The following is a 24,773-nucleotide window of genomic DNA, read 5'->3' as shown; positions in this document are numbered from 1 at the left end:
AAGTTGATATGGTGATAACAGTAATATATGTAGGTAATATAGTTTGGCTGTTAGCAATAAAGGGAGTGTGAACTTACAAGGCAGTTCACACAACAGTCACCTCATATCCCTTTATATTGTTGGGTAAAGACACAATTATTACCACTGTTGTCTTTCTCCACCATTATGTTATTTTTCTGTGGCCAAGAGGCTTAATAAAACAAACAAAAACCCTGATTGGATATGATGGGAATCACCATGAAAAGGTTCATTATATGCATCATTTGACTCCTCTGCACAAAATGATCTCTGAGTTCTGCCTCCTCCAATCAGTGACTGAATCAGAGGATGTTGTTAGAATGGATTAAAAAGAATATCAAACAACAGAATAATGGGCAGTTAGGAATAAAAATAGATCATTGCAGCTCAGCTCACTGAGCAGTAAAATAAACACTTTATTTCAAATGAATCATTGAAACATTGAGTGTGCTTTTGTTGATGTTTAAGGTAATGGCTGCACATTAGAGCTCTGAAACTGGATACATTTAAACATTAAAGGTTATTGTCCCATAGCCTAATAGAGGCGGAGACATTGTTTTAGTTTATCGGCAAATCTAAACTATGTGTTTTTTCCCCAGTAGATGCAATTTTAGCAGTTCAAAATAGACTTGGCAGAATATTCAAATCAAGTGCAGATACATTTATAGATTTTTTTGCACCACCAGCTAAATACATGCACATTCCAGTTCCAATGTTATGCACAGCTAGCATTTGCCCAAAGTCAAAGTTGACAACAGCGTCCTGTGACATCACTATGAGTCCATAACAGGCTGACGTCAGCACGTTGTAATATAAAATTGTGGAACATCAACGTTTTAGGATAGCCCTTCTCTCTGAGTGCTCCTGTTAAACTTGCTTCATAGTCGGCTCCTTAGTACTCTACAAATGTGGTAAATACAGACAGAGATGAACAGACGTGTAAAACCTAGTACATCCCACTACCTCAGGAATTAAGTGATTCCCACTGATCTGCGTATGCTTTCACAGCCTGTATAAAACACAGTGAGGACCAGAGAGGCCACCCTTCGGAGGAAGCTCATTTCTGCCGCTTGTATCCGCGATATCGTTCTTTCGGTCACTGCCCACAGCTGGTGACCATAGGTGAGGATAGGGACGTAGTAAATCGAGAGCTTTGCTTTTACACTCTGCTCTCTCTTCACCACGACAGACTGAAGACATAAAGATGAAATATCTAAGATGTGCTTTGTTGGACATCTGCAACACCAACATCTGCTGTCACATTATAAAGCAGCTTAGTATAAGTGCAATCACATTCTTTCACCGTGCTTTGCCTCAGTGCTTATGGATTCTCCTTCACATTCTTCTTTCACCTCATGACATTTTCCATTAAAAAGGGAATTTTTGGACTGATCTGACGGAGCACCAGACTGTGCACTGAGTATAAAACAGGTAAAACTTCACCAAGCACAGGTTCATCACCCCAAGTAGCATTGGATCCTCAGTTATAACAGGAATTTCAGGAACGCTGCTTTCAGATCAGTGTTTTCAAGGTTGATCATGTGCATTAAAAACCAGACTGGGTTCCATTTTATTGATATGCTATGTTTATCAATGTTCATTAAGACATTCTACAGCACAGAGCCATCAGTACATTCTGTATATTTCCATTGGAGTGAAAGTGTGTAAGTGACGCTCGAGCCAAAAGATGCAGCTTTAAAATTGAACAGACTTCAGCAGAATCAACAAAACACAGAACATTTCTTTTCCTTGAGAATACATTTGTGTGTATATACAAATTTATCAAAAGCCACATTAAAAAGAAAAATAATAATCTCGTTTGAATCACAAATTAAGACTGAAAAAAAAAACAAGGTAAAGAAGAGTAGACAGAGGTGCTACATTCTTTCTAAAATGTTCAGATTTAAAATCACGACTCAAAAATAATCAATAATTTCTCGTTCCTATGCCCCAAAATTCCTTTCACGCTCCTTTTCGTATGAGAAAGTGCACACTGCTAGTTCTCTTCTTGATATATTATTAACATTCATTTCTGTGTGTGATGCTGACATTTCAAACGTCATTCAAAAGTTAAGAAGTCACAGAAACCCTAAATTAAAACAAACAAATCATCATATAATACTGTTTAACATGGGAGTTTAAAATAAGCTTGATGCCACATTATTTTTCACTCAGAGCGTGGGTTGATTATTTCTCTGGATTGGCCTCTGGATGGCAGTACAGAACCACCTGGAGGACATGAGGACGCCCGTGGTGTTTATAAGTTGCTAAACAGTTCATTCCTCTTGCTCCAGTCCATGGCCGGGGCCTTCTTGGCGCCACGCTTCTGCTGGGCTCTTTCTTTGGCCTGAGCTACTGTCAAGGCAAGACCCAGGTTGTCAATGGCTGGGGCCGGTTCTGACCTCGAAGCCCTTTCAATCTAGAAACACACATATATTCAAACAAGTTCGTTTTTCTCTGAGCTTTAAAACTATTCCAAATCTTTCAGTGGCATGGAGACAGTACCTCTGAAGGCGAGGAGTTGTTTGTTGCTGCTGGTAGGGAGCTGCTGGAAGAGGCACTGGAGGCGGAAGAGCTCGCAGATACTTTAGGCTTTGCATTTATCTGCCAAAACACACAACACACATTCAAAAGGGTCAATTCATCCAAAGTACAAAACACCATCCGGAAAGCATCTCAGCTTCAAAGGACATGAACATTTCGATTATGCAGAACTAGACTCTTTTAAAACCCAGTGGAAACTCAAAGTTTAGCGGTAGCTCATTTCAACTAGCTGCTCATTAGAAGCCTTTCTGAATTTCCAGAGAAAGGAAACTTCACCAAAAAAGCAAAAATAAAAGCTCATTCAATGTTAGAGTCCAACACCTGTAGCTCAGGAGGTAGAGCAGGTCATCTGCTGATCGGACAGTTGGTGGTGTCTGTAAGCCAAATGTCCTTGGGCAAAATATTAACCCCAGGTTGCTCTCTGATGCATCCATTGGAGTGAGAATGGTAGATATAAAGCACTTTAAAACATAGAAGACAGTGCTTGTGTGCATGGGTGAATGCTGTATAGAGCGCTTTGAGTACTGTGGGAGAGTAGGAAAGTGCTATATAAGACAGTCTGTGTTTTTACATCAAACAATCTGAAGCGAAGTACAAGAACACAGACGTGGTGTATTTCTTCTACGAGAGTCACACAAACATTTCTTTTTAATTATCAAGACCAAATGTGCAGGCAGAGAGAGGGGAGTGTCACCAGCAGGGGGGGCTGGTCATTCAGAGGCTCAGTGTGAGCAGTCCTCTCTCTGAGCAGACCGTTCAGGGATCGGCACATAGCCCTGCTCCTATCTGATATGCAGTGTGGAACTCACCTCATCTATGAAAATTTGGCCTCCAGTGTGGAAGCAGCTGTTTCTCTAAAAATAACCCCAGCCCCATGCTGCACACGAGCATGAGCCCTCTGCTGTAAGGTGTCTTCATCAGACGCCTCTAATAGTATTCCATTTGCACTAATGCCACTTAAAAGCCTTTTAAGTTACTGAATATCTAAGCAGGACTATTGGCCACCTGATGATAAAAGGCACACTGGAGGTCAGAGGTCAGGGTATGGATTCATGCCGCCATGTTATATAACAGCTGGTGAATGACTGATTGTTCACTACAGAAGTCTGGCTGTATGCGAGAGTGTGTGAATGCTGCTCATTAGCATAATCCTCAAATTAAAGCCACTGCAATCCCATGATCTTCTACTCCTGTTGCCATGGTGAAGAGGTCAGCCACAATGTCACTAGAGGGGCCAATCCACAATTCCCATGTTGTCACTGGGTGTGTGTGTGTGCGTGTGTATAGACGTAGTGGGTGGTGTTTATTTTGATGACTGAGCCTGTGCTAATTAAAGGGGCATTGCACTGGTTTTCTCAGGCTGAGGAGAAGTGAGTCTGCTACATTTTGAACTCTTTATGTGACATTTGTTACTTAAGTATATGTCACACAGTTGCATCCTGCTTCACTCTCTCGGGCTGCTTAATGTTATCTCTTCAATTGCAGAAGACTCGTTAATATTAATGTCAATGCAACGACCGTGATCAATTTAATGTGGAAATTCAAAATCCTTTAAAATAACCCTACTATGAATACAGACATGTACAAAGTAGCATGCATAATTGAAGTAATGCAAATCATGATGGGACAAAGAAGAAACAATCAGAGCTTTAAATGGAACTCAATGCAAAAGCATCTTAAAGTGTAGGACCACAGACAGCCACTAGGGGGCTATTTTCAGTTGGCAGATTTTCATGCCAGATGCAACCCCAAAAATGTCTCTGCCACTGGATTCAAACCAGCAAGCTTTCACTTGCCATCAAATATATGAACCCCTGCACAGTGCCAGTTTACTTCCATGAAGTACTAAATATATTTTGTTTATAACATTATGTGTATGTGATTTTTCTTTCAGCTTTGGTCCTAATGGTTTGTGTGATGATGATCACTTTCAACATTATGCTATAATCAGGTAGATAGTAGACCTCAAAGACAGCATCTTTTGTAAAGGCTCACCACTCAGCACACTCACTTCACTAGATGCACCTTGTTTCTTTTCCTCACCTTTGATTGGGTGTGGTGCTTGCCCTTAATTGAACTCACCTGTAACTCGTTATATAAGGACTGCACTCACCTACAGCTCACTCTTTCTTCACTGCCACATGGGGCGGCAGCTGAGGTGAGTTTCTGTTCAAGTCTTCTGAGTTCATGTATTATTTTGAGTTACTTAAATCATACTTTATTTCCTTTCAGAGATAGAGTCCATGTGTGTCTTTCCTTTTGCTCATTATTTAATAAAACAAAAAACCCTGCAAGTGATTACTGACTGTTCATTCTCATCCTGACCGGATGAGCCCATGATGGTAACAATCTGCAACCTCCTCTGAACCTTCCTTCAAAACAGCATCCTTGGGGGTGTGACTGGTGTGACTCCAAACTGTCTAGTTTGGAATGATTGACAAACATTAATAACTTTGAGTCACATGCTCACTGGTTTCATTCATTAGTTTGTAGTCAGAATTTTGAAGTAGACGACACTTTCTTACTGTTCTTTAGGTTGTTTAACTGTGATAATGATCCGTTATTTTGGTAAATGTAGAAAAAATAGCCTTTTAAAGGGCATCTAGTGGTGAGAACAAAATGTATTAGCATTGTCTGTGTGTGTACGCATGCAAGGGGTCCTTACCTTGTTTTCTGCCATTGGCTCTGGAAGAGGTCCTTCAACAACAAACAAAACAGAAAAGTCCTCGTTTCACTCTGTTTCAAATAATTTTCCTCAGTATTATGTTTTGTACTTCTAAATATTAAGGAAACATAGTAAAAAGTGTGGTACCACTGATGTGTTCCTCAGTGGGCATAACATTGCATTTCTGGAAGAATTCCTCTGCCTCAATGTCAACCACCAGTAGCCTAGTCTCGTCTCCTCCGGCCTTTATGGCTGCCACCACCTCTGAGTGCTGCATCCCAGCCACAGACATACCATTAACCTGAAGAGACAACAGGAGAAACTTAGGAAAAAGTTCTTAAATTCTAAAATGATCCATTTTCAATGTTTCCCTCCAGAGACCGAAAGTTATAGCATGGCCCATTTTACTAAAGCCTGCTTATTATTTTCTCAGTTAACGGTTTGGAGAACAACCTTATCTTTGTATTTTTGATCATGATTTTTACGTGTTATAAATCAGTAAATAAGCAGAAACATTTTATTGTGTCCAACTTAAACACAAAGACTGAATAAATAGTGACTGTATAACCAAAGGGAAGCAGAAATGATCTGAGTGTAAAATTGTTGCTCTCTAATTTTCTGTTATTGAAGGTTACACTTGGATTGACGCTCGGCTGTTTCACAGGTAGGTTTGCTGTGTCTCTGAGGACGTTCCAGGAGACAGACAGAACCCAGCGTCCTTAGCCCTGTGTTAACTGTCTGGTATGGTGGACTATGGATTTGCCATAGAATACTAGAACTGGCAGGTCCCCCCACTGTGCTTTTTACAGATGAGAGAGAGGTTCACCCTAAGCACATGTGACAAACTTAGAAGTGTCTGGATAAGTCACTGAGAATGTTTCCTTTAATGTCATTCAGCACGAGTGATTTGATGGAGGGTCAGTGACGGTCTGGGGAAGCATATCCCTGCAGGGATGCAAAGACCTCTCTACAGGCCAGGCAACGGCACCCTGACTGCTATTAGGTATTGGGATGAAATCCTTGGACCGACCGTCAGATGCTACAGCGATGCAGTAGATGCAAGGTTCCAACATTCTGTGCACAGACTATTCGGACAGAATGTTCATGCGAAGTGTTTGTGCCCAACATCCTGTGTGCGGGATGTTCATACCCAACCACTGACTGGCCCCCATGTTCGCCTGACCAATAGACCCAATAGAACAACTCTGGGATATTATATTTGGATCCATCCGACGCCGCCAGGTTGCATCTTAGAGAGTCCAGGAGCTCTGGTCCAGATCTCGGAGGACATCCTGCAGGACAACATCCATCTCTTCATTCGGAGCATGTCCTTATGTTGTCAGGCATGCATACAAGCACAAACTACTGAGTACCATTCTAAGTTGCTGCAATGAAATTTCAGCAAACTATACTAGCCTGCCACATCATTTTTACACTTGGATTTTCAGGGTGTCTATAATTCAGCTTTGAAGTAAGTTAATTTTTTACTTCCATCAAACGATGTGGCATTCTTTGATTCCAAACATGTTATTTATTTTAAATTTTTTTTTTTTTTTTAAAGTTCTTTATTCAATGATTCAATGAGTACGATGCATATATGAATTCGATTTAACTTTCAGTTTCAGTATCCAATTTTTACCATGCTCATTCTTTATTAGTACAACATTATTACTCACTTTTTATTACTCTTGATTTACTTCTAATGACAGAATGTTTCAACTTGACTTGGCGTGCTCAATGACAGCGACAGAATTTAGCCAGCTGATGCAGTTACTAAAACCAGCATGAAAACGAACCCTTTATTATAGTTTAGCAAAAATCTGAAACATGTACGTGTTTACCTAGATTGTGTGTGAGCTTTTACTATTGTCTGTTATCAAAGATATTGGTAATACTAACAAAGCAGAATGAAAAGCTACTGTTTATTTAACTAACTAAACAAACTGATTGGTTTACCTCATTCTGCGATCAGAACTCCCTGTGAGTGCATAGCAGTTAGTACCAACCATTTTATGTCATCACTGACAATGTCGCAAAATCTCTGAAGTGCCCAAGAGAGTGTGTTGGTAGAACGTAGGGTAGATGCTTTAAACAACTTCTTTTTGTTGAGCATGACTATGTTAAAAGCATATTTCTTGGTTTGGAAATCTATGCACTTATTTTCTTTATATTTCTCTTCATCGCCCCAGTCACTTGTTACATTCTCTAAGAAGTTTTTTGGTGCAGGTCGCTTAACATGGAAAGAGGGTTCTTCCTCCCCACAATTGCCAAGTTATTGGTAAAAGGAGACTGATTGCTGGTGTTCTGTCTCTAATATTGGGAGAATATATACATATCTTTAGATGAGTGCTATTGTGAAATTGGAGCCACATAAATAAAACTGAATAAAACGAATCAGGATATTTAACACATGGTGGAGAGCATCATTCCTTTTTCTTGCATTCATCTAACAGTAAGTTAACCGGCTTACTTTGGCAAAGAGTTTCTTTGGACAAATGGAAATACTCAGATCCATTGTCTGTAGGCTGTCACTGCCCATTCACACAGAGGACTACATATCAAGTCAGTGAACTGTCATGACAATGGAATGGACACCCTGAAGGAGATTAATGGCACTGGTGATGGCTAATATTGTGTCATACTACGAGGAGTGTTGTACTAGAATACTCCCAGAGTTGAAACTGATTAAGCACCCAGGGAGATAAGTCACTGAGGAATTTTTGTGGGAGGAAAATCGGAGAAGTTTCACCAGCTCCCACACTGGAACATCAGGAGATGGTACAGAACACCCTGCTTCAGAACCTTGACATGAACTTCCAGGACTGCCCACAAGACTCAAATTACACTAAAATTCAGCTTTTAAATCTTTACAATATCCCAAATGTAGCCTTTCTCTCCCATGCATGGGAGAAGCCCGAGTGGACAGTTTGAAAGCTTCTAATTCAGCCGACAGACATGTTAAGCAGATTAACTCTAAAGGATTATTGTCTCTCCCACACACTTAATGAGGCAGAGAATACCGATTTCTCCTTTACACCACATGTAAACAAAGAAGCTTCTTAATAGTTCGGCTTCTGCTAATATTTCATTCAGTTTCTCATTTTCACACTGAAGTAATAGGATTACAGCTGATATATATATGGCTAACACAGCGCGCGCACACACACACACACACACACACACACACACACACACACACGAAAGTTGTTTAACTTTCATTATAGTCACCTTAAGGCAACTGTTGCTGTGTTTGGCACTTTTAAACCATAAAACGAGCCCTTTTAATCTGCGGTTGTGACTGTGACTGGTTCTCCTTAAGAATTTGTTTTCAGACTTTTCCTAATATGCCATCTCAAAGAGCTTTATCACAATTTATCAATTTAAGTTTTTGACTGCAAATCCTACAATTACGTAGAATACCTTTAACTTTCTGAGCTTACTGGTGTTTTAATTTTGCACCAAAATTATTGTGGCTTGGACTTCCCAAATGTCTCAGCAGCGTTGCACTCTATAGCGACGGGATACTGGCATTGCCTATCCCTAGCCTGGTAGAGGAGTTTAAATGTGCAAAAGTGAAGCTTGAGATGTCACTCACAGACTGCCGGGACCCCATAATGAGAGGTACTGCTCCCACTCTAGCAACGGGGAGGAAGTCGACCCAGCCACATCTGTGCTACAGGCCAAATCTCCTCTTCGACATCGTGACGTGGTGGGTCACATCCAAAAGGGCAGAGGAGGATTCGGTCTTGGAGCAGTAACACCTCGGTGACAACAGGCATCTGTAACCGAATGTCGAAAGTAGTGGAGGAGGTGCGACGACAGGAGGAAACAGTCAGACATGCTAGAGCCGTAGCGCTGGCCAAGCAGGGTCGCTGGATGAATTGGGAGAGTGTTGAAAAGAGGAAACTCATGGAGTGAAATCTGGGGAATGAAGTCTAATAGACTAAGTTTCATCATCCGAGCCACGTACGATGTGCTACCTTCCCCAATAAATCTGCAGATGTGGTTTGGAAAGGACCCAGCCTACCTCCTGTGTACAGTCCCAGCCACACTCAAGCATATCTTGGTTGGTTGAAGGACTAGCCTTACTCAGGGCAGATACACATGGAGACACAACCAGGTTCTCAGGTGTCTGGCTGAGAAAGTTGAGCGCAAAAGGAAATCCATCAACGCTCAACCCTTCACGAAGCAAGAGGACCGTCAATTTTCATCAGCATTTGTCCGGGAGGGAGACGAGCCGAGGTCGAACCCCTCAACCCCAGACCTGGGCCCGCTGAAGGTTGCCAGGGATTGGCAAATGCAAGTGGACTTGGATCAGAGGCAAATTTTTCCTACAGAGATCGTAACAACAACTCTGCGACCAGACCTCGTCCTTTGGTCTAACTCCCATAAACTTGCGTATGTCATTGAGCTGATGGTACCATGGGAGGAAGCAATTGAGCGTAAGAAGCTGCGGTATGCCAACTTGGCAGCTGAGGCAGAGGACAGAGGCTGGAAGATCAAGGTGCGCCCGGTGGAAGTGGGGTGCAGGGGCTTTGTTGCCAGTACAACAGCAAAAGTTCTTAGAGAGATTTGGATCAGAGGACAGGCACAACGGCAGGCTATAAGAGAACTAGCTAACACTGCTGAGAGGACCAGTCACTGGCTATGGCTAAAACGGGCTGACATCACTTGGGCATCTAAGGCAGTCAGCTAACCGCGATACACATGCCAAGGATTGATCGACTGGTGGTGGGCCTGCCACAACAGAGGGCGTCGAAAGGGTAAAACATAACATTAGAATTTTTGGTGGTTGACTGCTACAGTCTCAGGGCCTCCTGGGGACTGTGCAGTTAACCTCATGGTAGTAAAACTAAAAAGAAGACTGAAAAATGTTCCGCTCTTCTCCCCTCTGCTCTTCTCCCCTTTTCTGGGAGGCAGTGGGGAGGTAGAGCGTACAGCCTGATCCGGTGGGGAGGTGTGGGAAGCCAGATCGGGCGCCCCCTTCCGGCTCTCCTTTCTGCTCTCTCCTATCTTATCTTACTTGTCTTACTCCTCTCTGTCACCTTTTCTGTCTCTTTGAAGAAACGAGGCTCCATAAATGCTAAAGAGGTAAGTATTTCTCAGTTGCAGTGAATAGATAGAATAAACTGTAGAAAATTAAACAGGAGAAAGAAGAAGACAAAAACAATTTTAACATAAACCAGTGACACACTCCAGGGTCTGATCAACCCTGGCAGAGCCTCCTTGTATGAGGGTGTCTAGTGATAATGGCCGAAACACCTGATGAATCCAAGGTCCACTACTGATGATGTGTCCCACATTTGAACAATTTGGATCTGATTTCTAATCCCTAACCCTAACCAGGGAAAATGGCAGGTTAGGTTGGGTAAAAGAACAAAAGTTGAGGCACACAACAATGTACGCTGCTGGTAAAGTTTCTGGGCTGCTTTCCTCATAACAGCCATCCCTCAAGATTTTCTCCATTAAAAGCAATGCATTGTCTGGGATTGTAACATCTAGTCCTTTACTGAATCATGTCAAAAATCTTTCTTCCCCTAATGTTATACTTCCCTCAGTATTATTTTCAATATTCTTTGAATGTCACATTGTTTTCTTCTTCTTCTTCTTATATCGTCTTTCCTTACACTCAGTAATAAAATCCAACTTTGATCACAAAGTTTCACACTAATTTTCAAACATAATTGTCTTTGATCTTCTTGGTTATTGTTGCTATTTAACAATAATAATAATAATAATAATAATAATAATAATATTTTAAAAAATAATAATAACAATAATAACAACATATTTGGTTTCTTATTGTGTGACGTTTTTAACGACAGGTGAAAAAAAGCAATGGCCACAATACTGAACTGTGCCATCATCTCTTGTCGTAATGGGTGTTGTTTATCAACAGCAGCTGCTGTCAAAGCACAGGGATATCTGAAAAAGTGAGTGTGTACCTGGATGATCTTATCCTGCGGCCTGAGGCCGGCGCTGTGTGCTGGAGAGTCCTCATCCACAGCTCTGATGAACTGGCCTGGTCTTGACTTCTCGGTGTGCAGGTTAAAGCCGTAGCCACCGGGGCCCTTTTTCAAGCGGCAGAGACGAGGCCGGCGCCCATCTCTCTCCTCCTACACAGGATCACACATGAAACTCAGTGTGAGAGTTCAGCCTAAAGTGTAACATTTTACTCTCATAACATACATATTCATACACATCGGTGCTTCGTCAAAATTATTAATCTGTTCTTCTAATTTTAAATATAAACCTGTCACAGTTATGAAGAAACCATAATTATAATACTCGGAGCAAGACACAAAGTATTTAACATAATACTTTATATTTAAGACTATTTAAATCAAAACAATCACAGGTCATGACTCAAAACAGAAAGTTAGGAGATACTGATAAAAACTAAAAAACAACATTACAATGATAAAATTATCAAAAAAAATAAAAATGGTACCATTTCTAGCACATTCTCAAAGTCATGTACTATCATCCGCTTATTAGAAACACCAACTAACCCGGCCCCACTAACTACATCTCTTTGGACTGTGGGAGGAAGCTAGAGAGAACCCACGCAAACATGTGGAGAGCATGCACAGAAAGATCAAACCCAGGACCTTGCTGCTGTGAGGCAACAGTGCTAGTCACAGCTCCACCGCTGCACAACTTGATATAAATAAATAATGATATCACATTTTAACATTTAGTACAATGCCAATTCTTTTTTATATATTATTTTAGAATTCGGACTTAATTTTTTATTGAAACTGTACATCAGTCTAGCACACGGGTGACACTCTTAAATCTCGTTATTCTTTGCAGTGAATCAGTAAAAGCAGAATGCAGGAAATCATCTATTTGTGATTAGAGTGTGTGACGAGGTTTATGTCTTATGTCAACCTGAGATGCCACATCAACAGTTCCTACATGTTTGTTCTACGCTGCAAGGTTTGGACATCATGCAAAGTCCCTATTAACATATTGTAGACATGAAGCTTCTTCAAATAACGTCAAGTACATTAAATGTTCATGTATATAATGAGGTAAGATGGGTAACCGAATGAAGCAGCAGCATCCTGGCTCTGCTGCTCAGGCTAATCCTGCTGTGACCTGTGCCTAGTTAAGTGTTTAATCCAACATATGTTCTTATAATACTGTAATCACACATGTGCTCCTGTGCTGACATCATGAACTTTATCTTTATTACAAGGCTCTTGGAAATGATTACAGATTTTCTAATACCTCACTTTCTCTCTTCTAAACATTCACTGTTAGTAAACTTAATTAACAGAACATTTGTATATAGACTTTTTTTTATTACTTATTTATTTCATTTTCAAAGTCCTAATTATAGCATAGGCCACAATACCAACATATTAATTAAGAAAATCTTTTATATACTTAATTTAAACTTCAACTAAATTATTCTAATTTAGAACTGTTGCTGGCCATGTCCACCCCTTCGTGACCACAGTGCCCCCATCCTTGCACCTCAGTAGAGACTTTGATACTGATGATATTTTATTACAGAGAACAGAGCATGTGTAGGTCTTAAAGATACTCCGCCACAGCACTTTGAATCATATCTATCTAACAGACTCCATTTTGTTATTTGTGATGCAAATAAAACATAAAATACTCACATACAAAGTCTCGAATAATGAGGCCCCATCTTATCTTGGAGACCTCATAAAATCACATCACCATGATCAATAATAACAGCACTTGGCTCTCAGACTGCAGCTTTTCTGGTTGTTCCAAGAGTAATTAAAAGTAGAATGGGAGGCAGAGCCTTCAGCTTTCAGGCCCTTCTTCTGTAGCACCAGAATTTGGGAGACAGACATGGCTCTACTTTAAAAATTAAGATTAAAACTTTATTCTTAGATAAACAGTTATAGTGTATAGTTAGGGCTGGATCATGTGACCCTGAAGCCTCCTTTTGTTATGCTGCAATAGGCCTAGTTTGTACCAAGTGTTCCTTCTTCACTCACCTCTTTTCACTCTTGTGTCTTTACATGTTACTGCGAATGTAATGAAGATTTATTATTTATCTCTGGCTTTTGTTTCATCGCCCAACCTCCAACCAGTCGCAGTGGATAGCCCTGCCTGAGTGTGGTTATACTGGAGATTTCTTTTTAAAAAGAGAGTTTTTCCTTCCCACTGTCACCAAGCGAGTGCTCCGTATTATTGTAGGGTGTTTATCTTACAATATAAAGCACCCTGAGGTAGGGCTGGGCGATATGACCCAAAATTCATATCTCGATATTTTTAAAAAACTCGATATATCGCCCAGCCCTACCCTGAGGTGACTGTTGTTGTGCTTTGGAGCTAAATAAATTAAGTTGAATTGAACTGAATCTTCTGAGGCTTCTAGCAGGATATTGTGCCTTGTCAGAAACCTCAAGCTCAAACAAAACAAGTTACAATTGAGCACCTTTGGGATGTGGTGAAACGGCATATTTGCACCATGCAAATCTTCAGCAACTGTATTAACTGGTAACATGTCAACATGAACCAAAGTCTCTGAGGAATGAATGACCTGAAATCAGGCCGGTTGATGATTGCTGAAAAATGATGGGTTGAGGCGATAGTCAGGTGCAACCTTTGGATGGAATCACACATTTATGACACAGTCTGTTAATGATGATAAGGATGACAAAGTAACTGAGGTGGAAAGTTACACCAAAGGAATGCTGCGAGCAACGGTTATATCACAAAGGCAGAATCACACCTTTGGTTATAAGTACCACCTAGAGCTGCAACAATCAGATAACAAATCAGCTGGCTGATATGGCACATAGTTTGATTTTAAAATAATGATTCAAGTTATTGCTCGAGGGGAAGCTACAATTGTTGCCTTATTAGATAAACAGGAAACTGAATATTTACAAAAGGCAAAACTGGCATATTAGTTGAAAATATATTTGCAAAAACCAAACAAAGCTGCATTTTATGAATATTCTGTGAGCACCAAATTGACAATGGGTAATTTTCAGACACTGACATGGATATATTCTATTTGCCTAAATAACAGGGCAATATTCACAAACATCACATCAGTCTCATTTCAAACAGCAGGCAACTGCAGGTATATATCAGGTACTAGACTAGCTGGTAGAAACAGTGCACAGTTTAATCTGTTTACTGCACCATAGGTGAGCCTGAGAATCAACCTATGGCAGAGCAGCACAGCAGGTGACCAGGAATAGACTGCCAGCCCTCATACTTCAGTCTCTCTGTTGACATCAGTGACTCTTCACAGCGAGGGGAAGAGAAACACAGGCTTTGACTTCACAAGCCAGGCATGTGTTTGTCGTCAGACCACTTTTTGTTCCTAAATGTTTAATACAGCCCTGCTGTTTCTGTCAAACTGGACTCTAAGAGGCCCCAAAAGCCCAAAGTCTAGGCGTGGTGACAACACTCAGCAGGGAAATGGAGGACGGAGAGCAGAAACTCAAAGCCAGGCTAGCTTTCCTTTAGATTAGACTCAAAATTGGATTGGACACTTTGTGCCTGGAATGAGTAAAATCCTCATCATTGTATTGTTTTCAAACTACTGGGTCTGTTAGCAAGCAGGTCAGCAGGTGTCTCTGCACTGTTTTCTCCCTCTCTGTATGAACAGGCTGGAGACTGTTTGCTAAAGCAGGGAACTGAGTAAATATAGACAGAAAAATATATGAGAAGCACAGAGAATGTCATGTTATGAACTCCCTCAGCTTTTGTCTGATTTCTTGAGTGCATTGAGTCCGACTCAACTTTTCAGATGATTTTGTTTCATGTGCAGGAAATACAGCATCAGCAAATTCGCACAGACACGTACACACTCACACTGCAGTGACAGTGAGATTTGTATGATAATAAAAGTGCTGGGTAAAGTCCAGCAGTGCCCTTTTTACACACACTGATGCTAACCAATCAGGATGCATTTTCATTATTCATTAGCGAACCATTAAAAAGGGGTTTCCACATCATAGAAAAGCTTAGGCAATTTTTTTCCAATTTCTTAACACTAAAGGAGAAAAACCAAAGTTGCGTCCATCAGCTACTATTTACGTTAGCCAGCAGGCTACTTGTAATGTTTAGATGCCTCAACCCAACTAACATAAGCATCTACTGTGCCTTGTAAACTCAATCATAATTTGCATAATACATCCATGCATAACTTCATTACACATGTTATGTACTGAGCAGGTATAGAGCGCTTTGAGTACTCCGTGAGAGTAGAAAAGCGCTATATAAGAATCAGTCCATTTACTTTAAGTACACTGGCAGCATTAAAATCATACAATTTTTAGATTTAAAGAAATGTAATCCATGCTAACAAATCTCAGACAACAAGGAAAACAATATTAAATGTGACCAACAGGCATCAATATCATCAATATCTCTAAGCTTAATTGGTTGGCTGTATTGTGTTGCTGATTGACAGGGGGTATGCACTGTACTGGTTGGTATCAGTGTGCATGTTTCATCTGCACATGTTACTTGTGATATAATCTAATTTTGTGCCTGCATAGAAAAAATATCTGGTGTGTGATCTGCCATAAGCAGCTGCAGCGTAAACGTAGGATTACCCAGCGTTGGTGTGATGGTACAAGAGGCATGGAGCAGCCATGATAAACATTCTCTAAGCTTGTTCAATATCAAAGGTTAATGGTTTTACAGCTGACTATAGTTAAACATCAAATCCTGTGCTTTAACCTCATCATAATGACAGCTGGGAGGACCTTGTACTGAGGGAGTGAGTGATGTGAAAACTTTATGACCATCTATGCCACACAGATAAAAGCTACTCCTCGAACAGGGTGTAAATGGAAATTCTGAACTGCACTAACCTGTTTCTGCAGAACTGTACATACCAGGTTTGTCAGTATTATGTAACCAACAGCCCCTCTTACCTCTGCTAACAGCCAGAGTTAAATAACTGATTTAACCAGGATTTAAACTTCTGTGGTTACAATGTAACCAACATTAGTGGTCTATGTTGTTGCCAGCACTTGTGCTTGTGGTGGTACGTTACAACTTACTTACCTTGTGGTCACGTCCTGGTGTTCTACATGTCGTGTCAGCACATAAAAAACAAAAAAACATGGGACTTTTTCCCAGTCTGGGTCTCCAGTCTTTGCTGTGGTTTATTTGGGGTTTTTTTGGAGGCAAACACATTTATCCCCCAAGGTTTACCACATCTTTGGTCTTCTTTGGTCCATTACCTCCAGTTTCAACAATCTTCCTACAGGAATTTGATGACATTTGTGAATCCTTATATTGATGCTATGATTATTATTACTTATATTGAGGATGATTGTTAAAATTCAAAAACAGTGCCAAAAAATTATCTGGAAATTAAAGTAGAAATCAACAGTACTGAAAAGGCCAATTAGCCACAGAAGCTGTGGGCTACGCTGACCTGACATGTAGTTATATTCCTAGAGAAGTGCATGTGAGACTATGCTGTAGCTTAGGGGGTAGGATTTCAAAGGCGTTTACAGTCTATGTTTGTGCACTTTAGAAAAAGGAGTCAGTGCTTTAGTGCCTGATATCCAGTTATTTCAAACTGCTCAGCCACAAACTGACTTTACTTCCTGATATATGCACTAATATTTAGTTTTGCCTGACAAGCTTATTTGCTTACATAATCAAAACCAAACATATATGCCTTTGTACACAGCTTTATGGTTATCATTAATCGGCTGAGACAAAAAACAAACAGTGATGTTTCAGCACTATAGCAACTAGCTAAAAGGGCAGGAAGTGGTTTCTTCGCCTGTTCCACCCCAACACCCGAACAACTCTGCAGAGGAACCCGCTGTCTGTGTCAGTCTGTGTGTATATGAACACACATTTGCTCTGGTTGTATGTTTATATTTAGAAAATCCGCTACTGAAACTGTTGTTTTTGTCAAGACCAAGTATGTCCTTTACTTATTTTCTCTAGTGGCTATTGAACTAACTTGCTTAGCTTTACATGGTAGCATGATATCAAAATGAGCTCACAGGAATTAAAAACAAAAACATTACATATACAGTCCTATAAAAAAAAGAAACCTTTGATTGGATTCTATTTAGTCCTGTGAAAAACTACACCCCGTGATTCAATACCTTTTTGGGAGTTCATGGTCACCCAGTGACTGCTGGGTACCACTTCTGTTGCTACAAAACAAGCCTAAATCATCCGTCTCTACCACAGGGGTGGGTAACTCCAGGCCTCGAGGGCCGGTGTCCTGCAGGTTTTAGATGTGTCCTTGATCCAACACAGCTGATTCAAATGGCTAAATGACCTCCTCAACATGTCTTGAAGTTCAGGGGCCTGGTAATGAACTAATCATTTGATTCAGGTGTGTTGACCCAGGGTGAGATCTAAAACCTGCATAACATGGCCCTTGAAGGCCGGGAGTTCGACACCCCTGGTCTAAGCCACCTACAGTTGTTTATATGCTAACCTGTGCTGCTATATTTTTTAGAAAGAAGCTTTCTGTCCTGGGAATTCTTCCAAAAGAGCCACTTGTCCAGTCTTTTTCTATCCGGTTGTTCAGTCTGACGTCACTAGCCGTGTCTGGGCCTAAACTCCGCTGCAGGTCCATATATCAAACGATCATATGGCATTACTGAGAATTGAAAAACTGTCTAAAGTCTTTCATCTTTAATAAAATGATCAGCGTTCTGCTCTACCAGGTGTAACAATTGAGTTCAACATCCAGGCATCCATGAAAACGGAATTTATGACATTTAACGGAGTTAGAGGTTAGCAGGAAGTTAGCTCGCTAGCTTCTATCTAAATACAATATAGCATGTCCTGACTGCGGGGTTTTGGAAACAAATTAAAACGTACAGCTTTGTTATCACTTCCAGGATGCTGTAAAAGGACCAAACTTCAGCCAGGAGAACAACTGAGATAATCCATCCACAATACGAGGTTAGTCATTCATATACTGCTGCATGGGCTGGGCTGTAGTTACATCCTAAGGTTTTAAAAACTGAGCTTAAATAAATGATTAGCGGTAATAAAAGCCGAGGGAGGTCAACAGTGATCACTGACTGTTTTAGGAGCTTTTTGAGATTAAATAGAAGAAAATACAAAACATTAAACATGTTAACAACACAAAAGCCATATTAAACGCAGACTACTTTAGGCCCGGAAATAGGATTCATCACGTCATCACTTAACAACCGGATTTCTATTAATTTTAACATGTAACATGCTAACTGAGGCCTTCAGAGTAGCTCGTGAGTTTTTGCAAGAGCTTGGAGAGGAACTAGAAGTCTTTGAGTTAGTTGAGCCAATTGTTCTTCCTCTTTGTTAGATAGGCGAGCAAATGAAGTTCTTCTGTGCTAATTTTATTATTTGGCTGAGGTGGAGCCGGCAGAATACCTTGTGAACCCATTTGTGGTTTTCCTGAAATATCCCATTAGAAGGATGCTCTGAGGAGGGCCCAGGGATTTATGGAAGAATTACCACATCCTACCAGGAGCTGATGGAGGTGGTTGGGAGAAGCATTACTTTGTTAAGCCGCATGCCACCATCAACCAGATACAGATAAGCAGTAGCAACATATTTCAGTTCAAGCATGTTTTGGTCTATGTGCACACTCAGTCTGTTTTGTCATACTGAATGCCCAATTTAGCTACTGCTGACTGATCAGAGCTGAAAACAGGCTGAGCCCACAGCTTGGTGACACAGGAGCCCATATGTACCAAAGTATCAATCCACTCAGAGTTGAAAAGAGGGAGAGATATCAAAGATGCTTTCCTAATTGGTTGCAACAAATGTAATTATAATCTCTGTAATACCAAAAAGCCTGAGCAGTGGATATAAAAGGCTTTCTCCAGACAGCTTAACTATACAGTTCATCCACAGCCTGAGCCAACAAAATGATGACAGAGGCTGAAAGTCTCCTCTACTTTGGAAGGTCCTTAAATAGCCTAAAACGCCTAAAGTGAATGGTTGTCTCCATGTTCTTCAATGTTACGAATGAAGGAGAGAAGCTTGGATAATAAACACAGTATTTTGTAAACTTTGGGAATGTGCTCAGTCAGATGATACCAACAGCAGTTTAATGGAGTTTGTTTTGGACGGCAGTCCATACAAAGAATCCTCTGAGAGAAAATTGCTCCCCATGGCAAAGTATTCAAATTCTGGTCCCAATCACAAATTTATAACTTTAGCATACACTCTGTACAAGGAGAATCAAAATACTACACACTCCTCGAGATGTTTTCTATGTTCTGCAAGCTATAACTTGCAATACGTGGGACCCATTTGATGCATTACATGATCACTGCTGAGAGGTCCAAACGATTTCTACCATCCACACTATTAATTCCTCAAAAATCTACTTAGACAATAGAAAAGGTAGTTTACTATGTGCAGTTCCAGCAATAGATGGGTATAAATATCCTAAGTCCTACCCATCCCTTTCAACTGAAGTTGATAGGCAGCTTGGCTATTAGTAGCTATCAATCATTTTTACGACTGAGTTGGTTGTTGTTGCCATTTTAATGAAATATTAGCACAGAAGCTTAGAGAGTCGGAGATTATACAGAGGGGGATTTTGCAACAACCTGAAAAGACTTTGGAAAAACCATTAAAAAAAAACAACAAACTAAAATGTGACAATTTCTTAGACTTCTCCTGGGTGCTGATGTTGCAGTATTGTTGCAGTATTGTTGAGTACTCAGGTATTCAACCCAAGTACTGACCAACTGCAGAAAAAGTGTCTACCTGTGCCAAAACTCTGAGAATAAATAGCCATAGCCATAGGCTAAATTGATGTGGCTATGTGATGACTATGTCTGTGCAAAGTAACCAACACAGCAGGTATACAGAGCCTTCAGGTTGCAGAGGGATTTCCAGTAATGTACTGTGCAATCCTTTCCACTCCATTCTTGTATTTTTATATATACATCTTTGCATGTACATAATTTTATCTACTGTCTCCAGTACTTTGCATTTGTCCTGTTTGTCATTTTTTTGTTTGATAAAATGACCTCAACAGTCATTACACAAGAGAGATTACCTATCGAGTGGAGATAATAAAATTAGTAAGTGGTAAAACACCCATATGCCTATCACAGTTATATCAGTATGAGAATATATTGTTTGTTGGTCGACGTTTAAACTGCAGCAGAAATATCATAGACTTTGAGCTCATTATCTCATAATCTACTCACCATGCAACACTCACACTCCTATAAATGGTTCAGTGAAAGTTCAAAAATCCACCTATTAACAGACTCAGGGTTGTAGCACTAATAAAACAATGAGAAGAAAACTATAATCTTCAGTAGGCGCAGAGGAATACATGAACTTTTCAATGCACACAAAATAAAGTCTATGTGTGATTACATCCACCTGCATTTTCCCTCAGAAATGACTTAAATGTCTACTCAAAGCCTTGTTCTCCACAGGCAATCACTGTGGACAAAGCCTCTTTTTGCTGCCGGGGATCTCTATGGTGACCAACAGACAACCTCAGTGTAGTGTGAAGACTCTGGAAGCTCGAATGGTACATGCTAACATGCTCACTTAGTTTGTGCTTTTATGTGACATGAAAAAAAAATATTTGCAGAACAAGAAGAAGATATCCAAGTATGTCATGGAATTTTAGGAAAACTGAAATCATGTATCGTTTCACCACAAGCAAGGCTACCCAAGTGTATCCCACTGAATGGCCAATATCACACAATCAGAAAAGCTCTGCCAAGTTTCCCATCAGGCAGGAATTTCGCTGATGGTTTGTAGCAATACAGACAAGCCAATACACACTTTACACGTAGTGTAAAGTCAAGGGGCAAAGATACAGGCAGATAAAAATTCCAGTTAAATAGAAGCACAGCAAAAGGTGGGAACTTGGTTCACATGGAATGTAGAAATGCTGTATGTTTGATGAATGAGATACTTTTGCAACTTTAACAATAATGATTTAGAGGGCCACTGGAGTAACTTCTTAAATCCTTGCCAAGTCCAAAGATTAGAAACTATGTTATAACAAATGGGTGCAATGAATGCTTTTGTGATAACAGATAACCAGTGGTATTACACAAGCAAAAAGGAAAAGTACATTTGGAAGCTCACTTTAACAAACAGGCAATAAGTAAGAATTTACACAAGAATATCAAATTGACAGGGTTTCTGCCAGATGATTACAATTATGGTGGCAGTGGCTGCACCATGCAAAACACAAGACTCAGAAATCCGATAGTCAAGGCCAGCAACATCTAGCTCTTAACCTAATGTTACGTAGCCCAAGAGCTAGCTTTACAAACATTAGCTCAATGAGCGCTTGACGTAATGGTCCTCTAACTGAGCTTCGCCTCTGAGTTTGGACAGCTAATCCGTTATCTATTTAAATCATTTTTTTTTAAAATTGTACAGTGTAGCATTAGCTATTTGTCATAGCTATTTGTCATAGGTGGCCACGAGTGAGATTAGCTAACACTGCTACTACTGCATTTCCATATAAAAAAGTTAGAACAGCTAGCAGTTATTGCTGTGCAAAATATCAACTCACTTTAGTTAGGATGGACATTCCGTGCTCTGGTTGCTTATGTAACTGTTTATGTATTTCTCACCAGATTACGCCACAGTCAGCAATGTCCTTTGTTTCCACAAGTAGTCGCTTCGGTCAGTCAGCTCAAAGATGAAGTTTGAATGAAGAATAAGTTCTATAGTGATGCTAGTCTCTTCCTACGTGAACCGGGTGTTCTGGGCTTCATGAGGCTAGCCTCTGACTAGGCCTTATTGTGTGAGAAACAAAGAACTTGTTTTAAAAGTAATTAATTATTCATTGAGTAGCAGAAAACATGAAAACACACTTGTTTTGTAAGTCCCCCCCTCTTTATAACTTTCAACCTGCTTATAGTAAACACATTTTCCACTTGCTCTGGAAATAAAATAAAATAAATCCACTTTTTCCTGAGAATCCTTAATAAAAACCGCTCTCCATTCTGAGACCTGAACACAGCTTAACACACCTCCAGGCTATTTTGCAATGCTCTTACACAACATTTAAATCTGGGTCCAGACTTTGCACTGGCTAAACAGTTACATAGCAAACAAATTCTTGCCATGTTTGTGACCGCTTCAAACCATAACCTTATAAAATGCTTTCATAACTGACAGAAAATGCTCTGCCTTACAAAGAGGCATGATTGTGGTGAACAAATGAAAGAAAACATGTCATAGTACTCCACCAGTTACGTTGACAGGTCCCTGAACATTACCATTGCACCAAATGACGTCACAAAACCTCTAACATACCTTAATATTTTGAGTGTTTGAGTAATAACCACATTCACAGCAGTCTCAGCTCTCAGTGAGATCATTTTAGATAATATTAAAAATGAAAAAAAAAAAAAAGACACGCTCATTCTCAGAATGTATCAATTGTGACACATTTCCTGGACAAACCTGACAAGAAATTCAGTACAGAAAGCAGACAGGATCTGATACACTAACATTCTGTTGAGCAGACACCCGTTATTACCGCAGTGTGCCACATCTTTGTCATAGATAGCAGTGCATATACTTTCATGTATTTTCATGAACTAAAACTATGCCAAAAACAACCTTTAAGATTAATGGAGTAATGAATAATAATAATAATGATACAAGAAATACAACTCACTCCTAGTCAAGAAATTAACAGCTGACCATTTTGACGTTCGACCTTACAATTCCACGTGTCTACCAGTGTGGGTTTAATTAGAAAAGAAAAAACTAAAAACAACACTTTAAAAAAGAAAGGAAAGTTCAGGGTACATTAAATAAAGTTTAGTACTCACTTAAGTGAGTTTCTGCGCTTTACTGTACCTTGTTGCTTGAGCTGACACTATGCCTCTCGGATCTCTCCGAGGAAGAATCCCCGTTCTCAAGCGGGGCAGGGGTGCCGTTGCTCTGAGTGTCCCCGCGGTCTGAGTCGCTGTCACTGCCTGGTATGGGAATTCCTTCTGTGACGAATTCTTTCCGACATTGTAGGTTGTGTTTTTTCAGCAGCTCCGAGGTCTCGGGGTCCACCACAATAAGCTCTAAAGCCCCAGAGGTTGCCCGTATCTTGGCGACCACTTGCTGATGACTGTCCCCCTCTACGTTCTCCCCATTCACGAACATCAATCGGTCTCCAGCCAGGAGCCCGGCCTCGGAGGCGGGAGTGTCGGACTCCACGAGCCTGATGAACTGCCCGATCTTGCCCTTCTCTCCGTGCAGGTGGAACCCATACCCGCTGGGTCCTTTCTCCAACACACAAAGCCTGGGTCGAAGTTTTGACATGTTGGCGTTTTGTTAACCAACGAAAACTTTTAGCCCCCCTATTCAAACAACTTTCAAACAGTGAGCTTACGAAAAGAAACTGACACCTGTTGCGCACAGTGACTTTGCTACAGTTCTACTTCCGTTGAACTAAGTCTCAGTGAGATTTCCGCTGCTAATGTTGCCTTTTGACTCGTTTCACAGATCCACCCCTGTGCACTATGTTGCAACGTCTGGGGTTTTTTTTCCGACTCCAACCTAACACGGTCCCGTCTTCAGTGGCTCTACCACGAGTCAAGTTAACGCATTCAAATGAACATCCGCCATCAAATTTTCAAAATAAAACACATAGCGTAAACCATCATCATTCTTCTTTATTATTATTATTATTATTATTATTATTATTATTATTATTATTATTATTATTACTAATAATAATAATAATCAGATACATATTTTAGTAGGCAGGGTAATACATTGCATTTTTCAAAGACCAGATAACTGCAAGTATATGTTTAGTCCTTAGAGTGGTTCGTTTTTAATGTTCACAAAAAATAAGAGGCATGCTTAAAAAAATAAAATCAAATGTACCTCTAGCAGTCAGCTGGTCAAAAGAAAATACATAATACAGAATGATACTGTTATTTCCTTTAAGACTTTATCTGTACAGTCAAACACACTACCTTAATAAATGTATTATTGAACCTGTATTTTTCTAGTACAGGGACATATCATAATTTTAAAAAGTGGTGTTAGAAAACTGTTACATGTCTTTATACAAATTGAGCATTTTAAATGTTTAGAGTAAACCAGCCTGATTGGATAGTTTTACTGTTATATAGCCCATACAATATTCAGTCACAGTATTTAAAATATAAAAATCATATGGTCTAACCAAACCTCACATAATGTCCAATCAAATTTTAAGAAAATTGTACGATATGAAATTATACATGATATAAAAATGATAAATAAATAAGTAAATAATCAATGAAACCTTGCAATATGAGATAAAATGGGACCCCACAAAAATGACCTAGCTTAGTTACTTGAAATGCTTTAACAGCATAAATTCAGATATTTAATAAAATACTATGAGATGAAATTTGGAACAGGATGGTTTCATCACATACTTGATAAGTCTGAAAGTTTAAAGTAATTATCCTACTTTCTCAACAAAATTTCTTCTCTTAAGTCCATCTGCTTAACAGGTGGAGTTTATGTTTCATTTGATCTGGACTGAATTTAGTGAGTAGATTATTTTAGCTGTACTAGAACGGCTACGATGACTGTTAGACAACCCATGCTA

The 24,773-nt window shown here is 40.0% G+C and overlaps 1 protein-coding gene and 1 long non-coding RNA gene across 3 annotated transcripts; one reads left to right on the top strand and one right to left on the bottom strand.

The window, feature by feature from the left end:
* Positions 1 to 1,581: 1,581 nt before the first annotated feature.
* On the bottom strand, positions 1,582 to 23,736 carry nherf1a (NHERF family PDZ scaffold protein 1a). Of its 2 annotated transcripts, XM_004569705.6 has the most exons (6): positions 23,030 to 23,731; positions 11,173 to 11,343; positions 5,375 to 5,528; positions 5,228 to 5,259; positions 2,524 to 2,622; positions 1,582 to 2,437 (listed from the first exon to the last, which is right to left on the bottom strand). In XM_004569705.6, the coding sequence occupies exons 1-6, from the start codon at positions 23,483 to 23,485 to the stop codon at positions 2,276 to 2,278; spliced, it is 1,074 nt and encodes a 357-aa protein (XP_004569762.3). In that variant the 5' UTR covers positions 23,486 to 23,731; the 3' UTR covers positions 1,582 to 2,275. The 2 variants fall into 2 exon arrangements, with proteins under 2 accessions (XP_004569762.3, XP_076743319.1); XM_076887204.1 differs by lacking the exons at positions 1,582 to 2,437; positions 2,524 to 2,622 and adding an exon at positions 2,631 to 4,982 and having other exon boundaries at positions 23,030 to 23,736.
* Positions 4,681 to 7,636, top strand: LOC105941366 (uncharacterized). Its single transcript, XR_001167969.4, has 3 exons — positions 4,681 to 4,720; positions 5,858 to 5,891; positions 6,125 to 7,636. It is a non-coding gene; the product is annotated as an uncharacterized LOC105941366 (long non-coding RNA).
* Positions 23,737 to 24,773: the final 1,037 nt, after the last annotated feature.

This window comes from Maylandia zebra, linkage group LG8 (genome assembly GCF_041146795.1).
Source record: "Maylandia zebra isolate NMK-2024a linkage group LG8, Mzebra_GT3a, whole genome shotgun sequence".
Lineage (NCBI taxonomy): Eukaryota > Metazoa > Chordata > Actinopteri > Cichliformes > Cichlidae > Maylandia > Maylandia zebra.
The sequence above is the reverse complement of the archived record's forward strand: the minus strand, read 5'-3'. Positions and strand labels throughout refer to the sequence as shown.

Coding starts and splice junctions, on each gene's coding strand:
- nherf1a (XM_004569705.6), bottom strand. CDS start 23,485: ATGTCAAAACTTCGACCCAGGCTTTGTGTGTTGGAGAAAGGACCCAGC. Junction 5,529..11,172: donor CGCAGGATAAGATCATCCAG/GTACACACTCAC, acceptor TTGTCTCTTCAG/GTTAATGGTATGTCTGTGGC. Junction 2,438..2,523: donor ACAACTCCTCGCCTTCAGAG/GTACTGTCTCCA, acceptor GTGTGTTTCTAG/ATTGAAAGGGCTTCGAGGTC.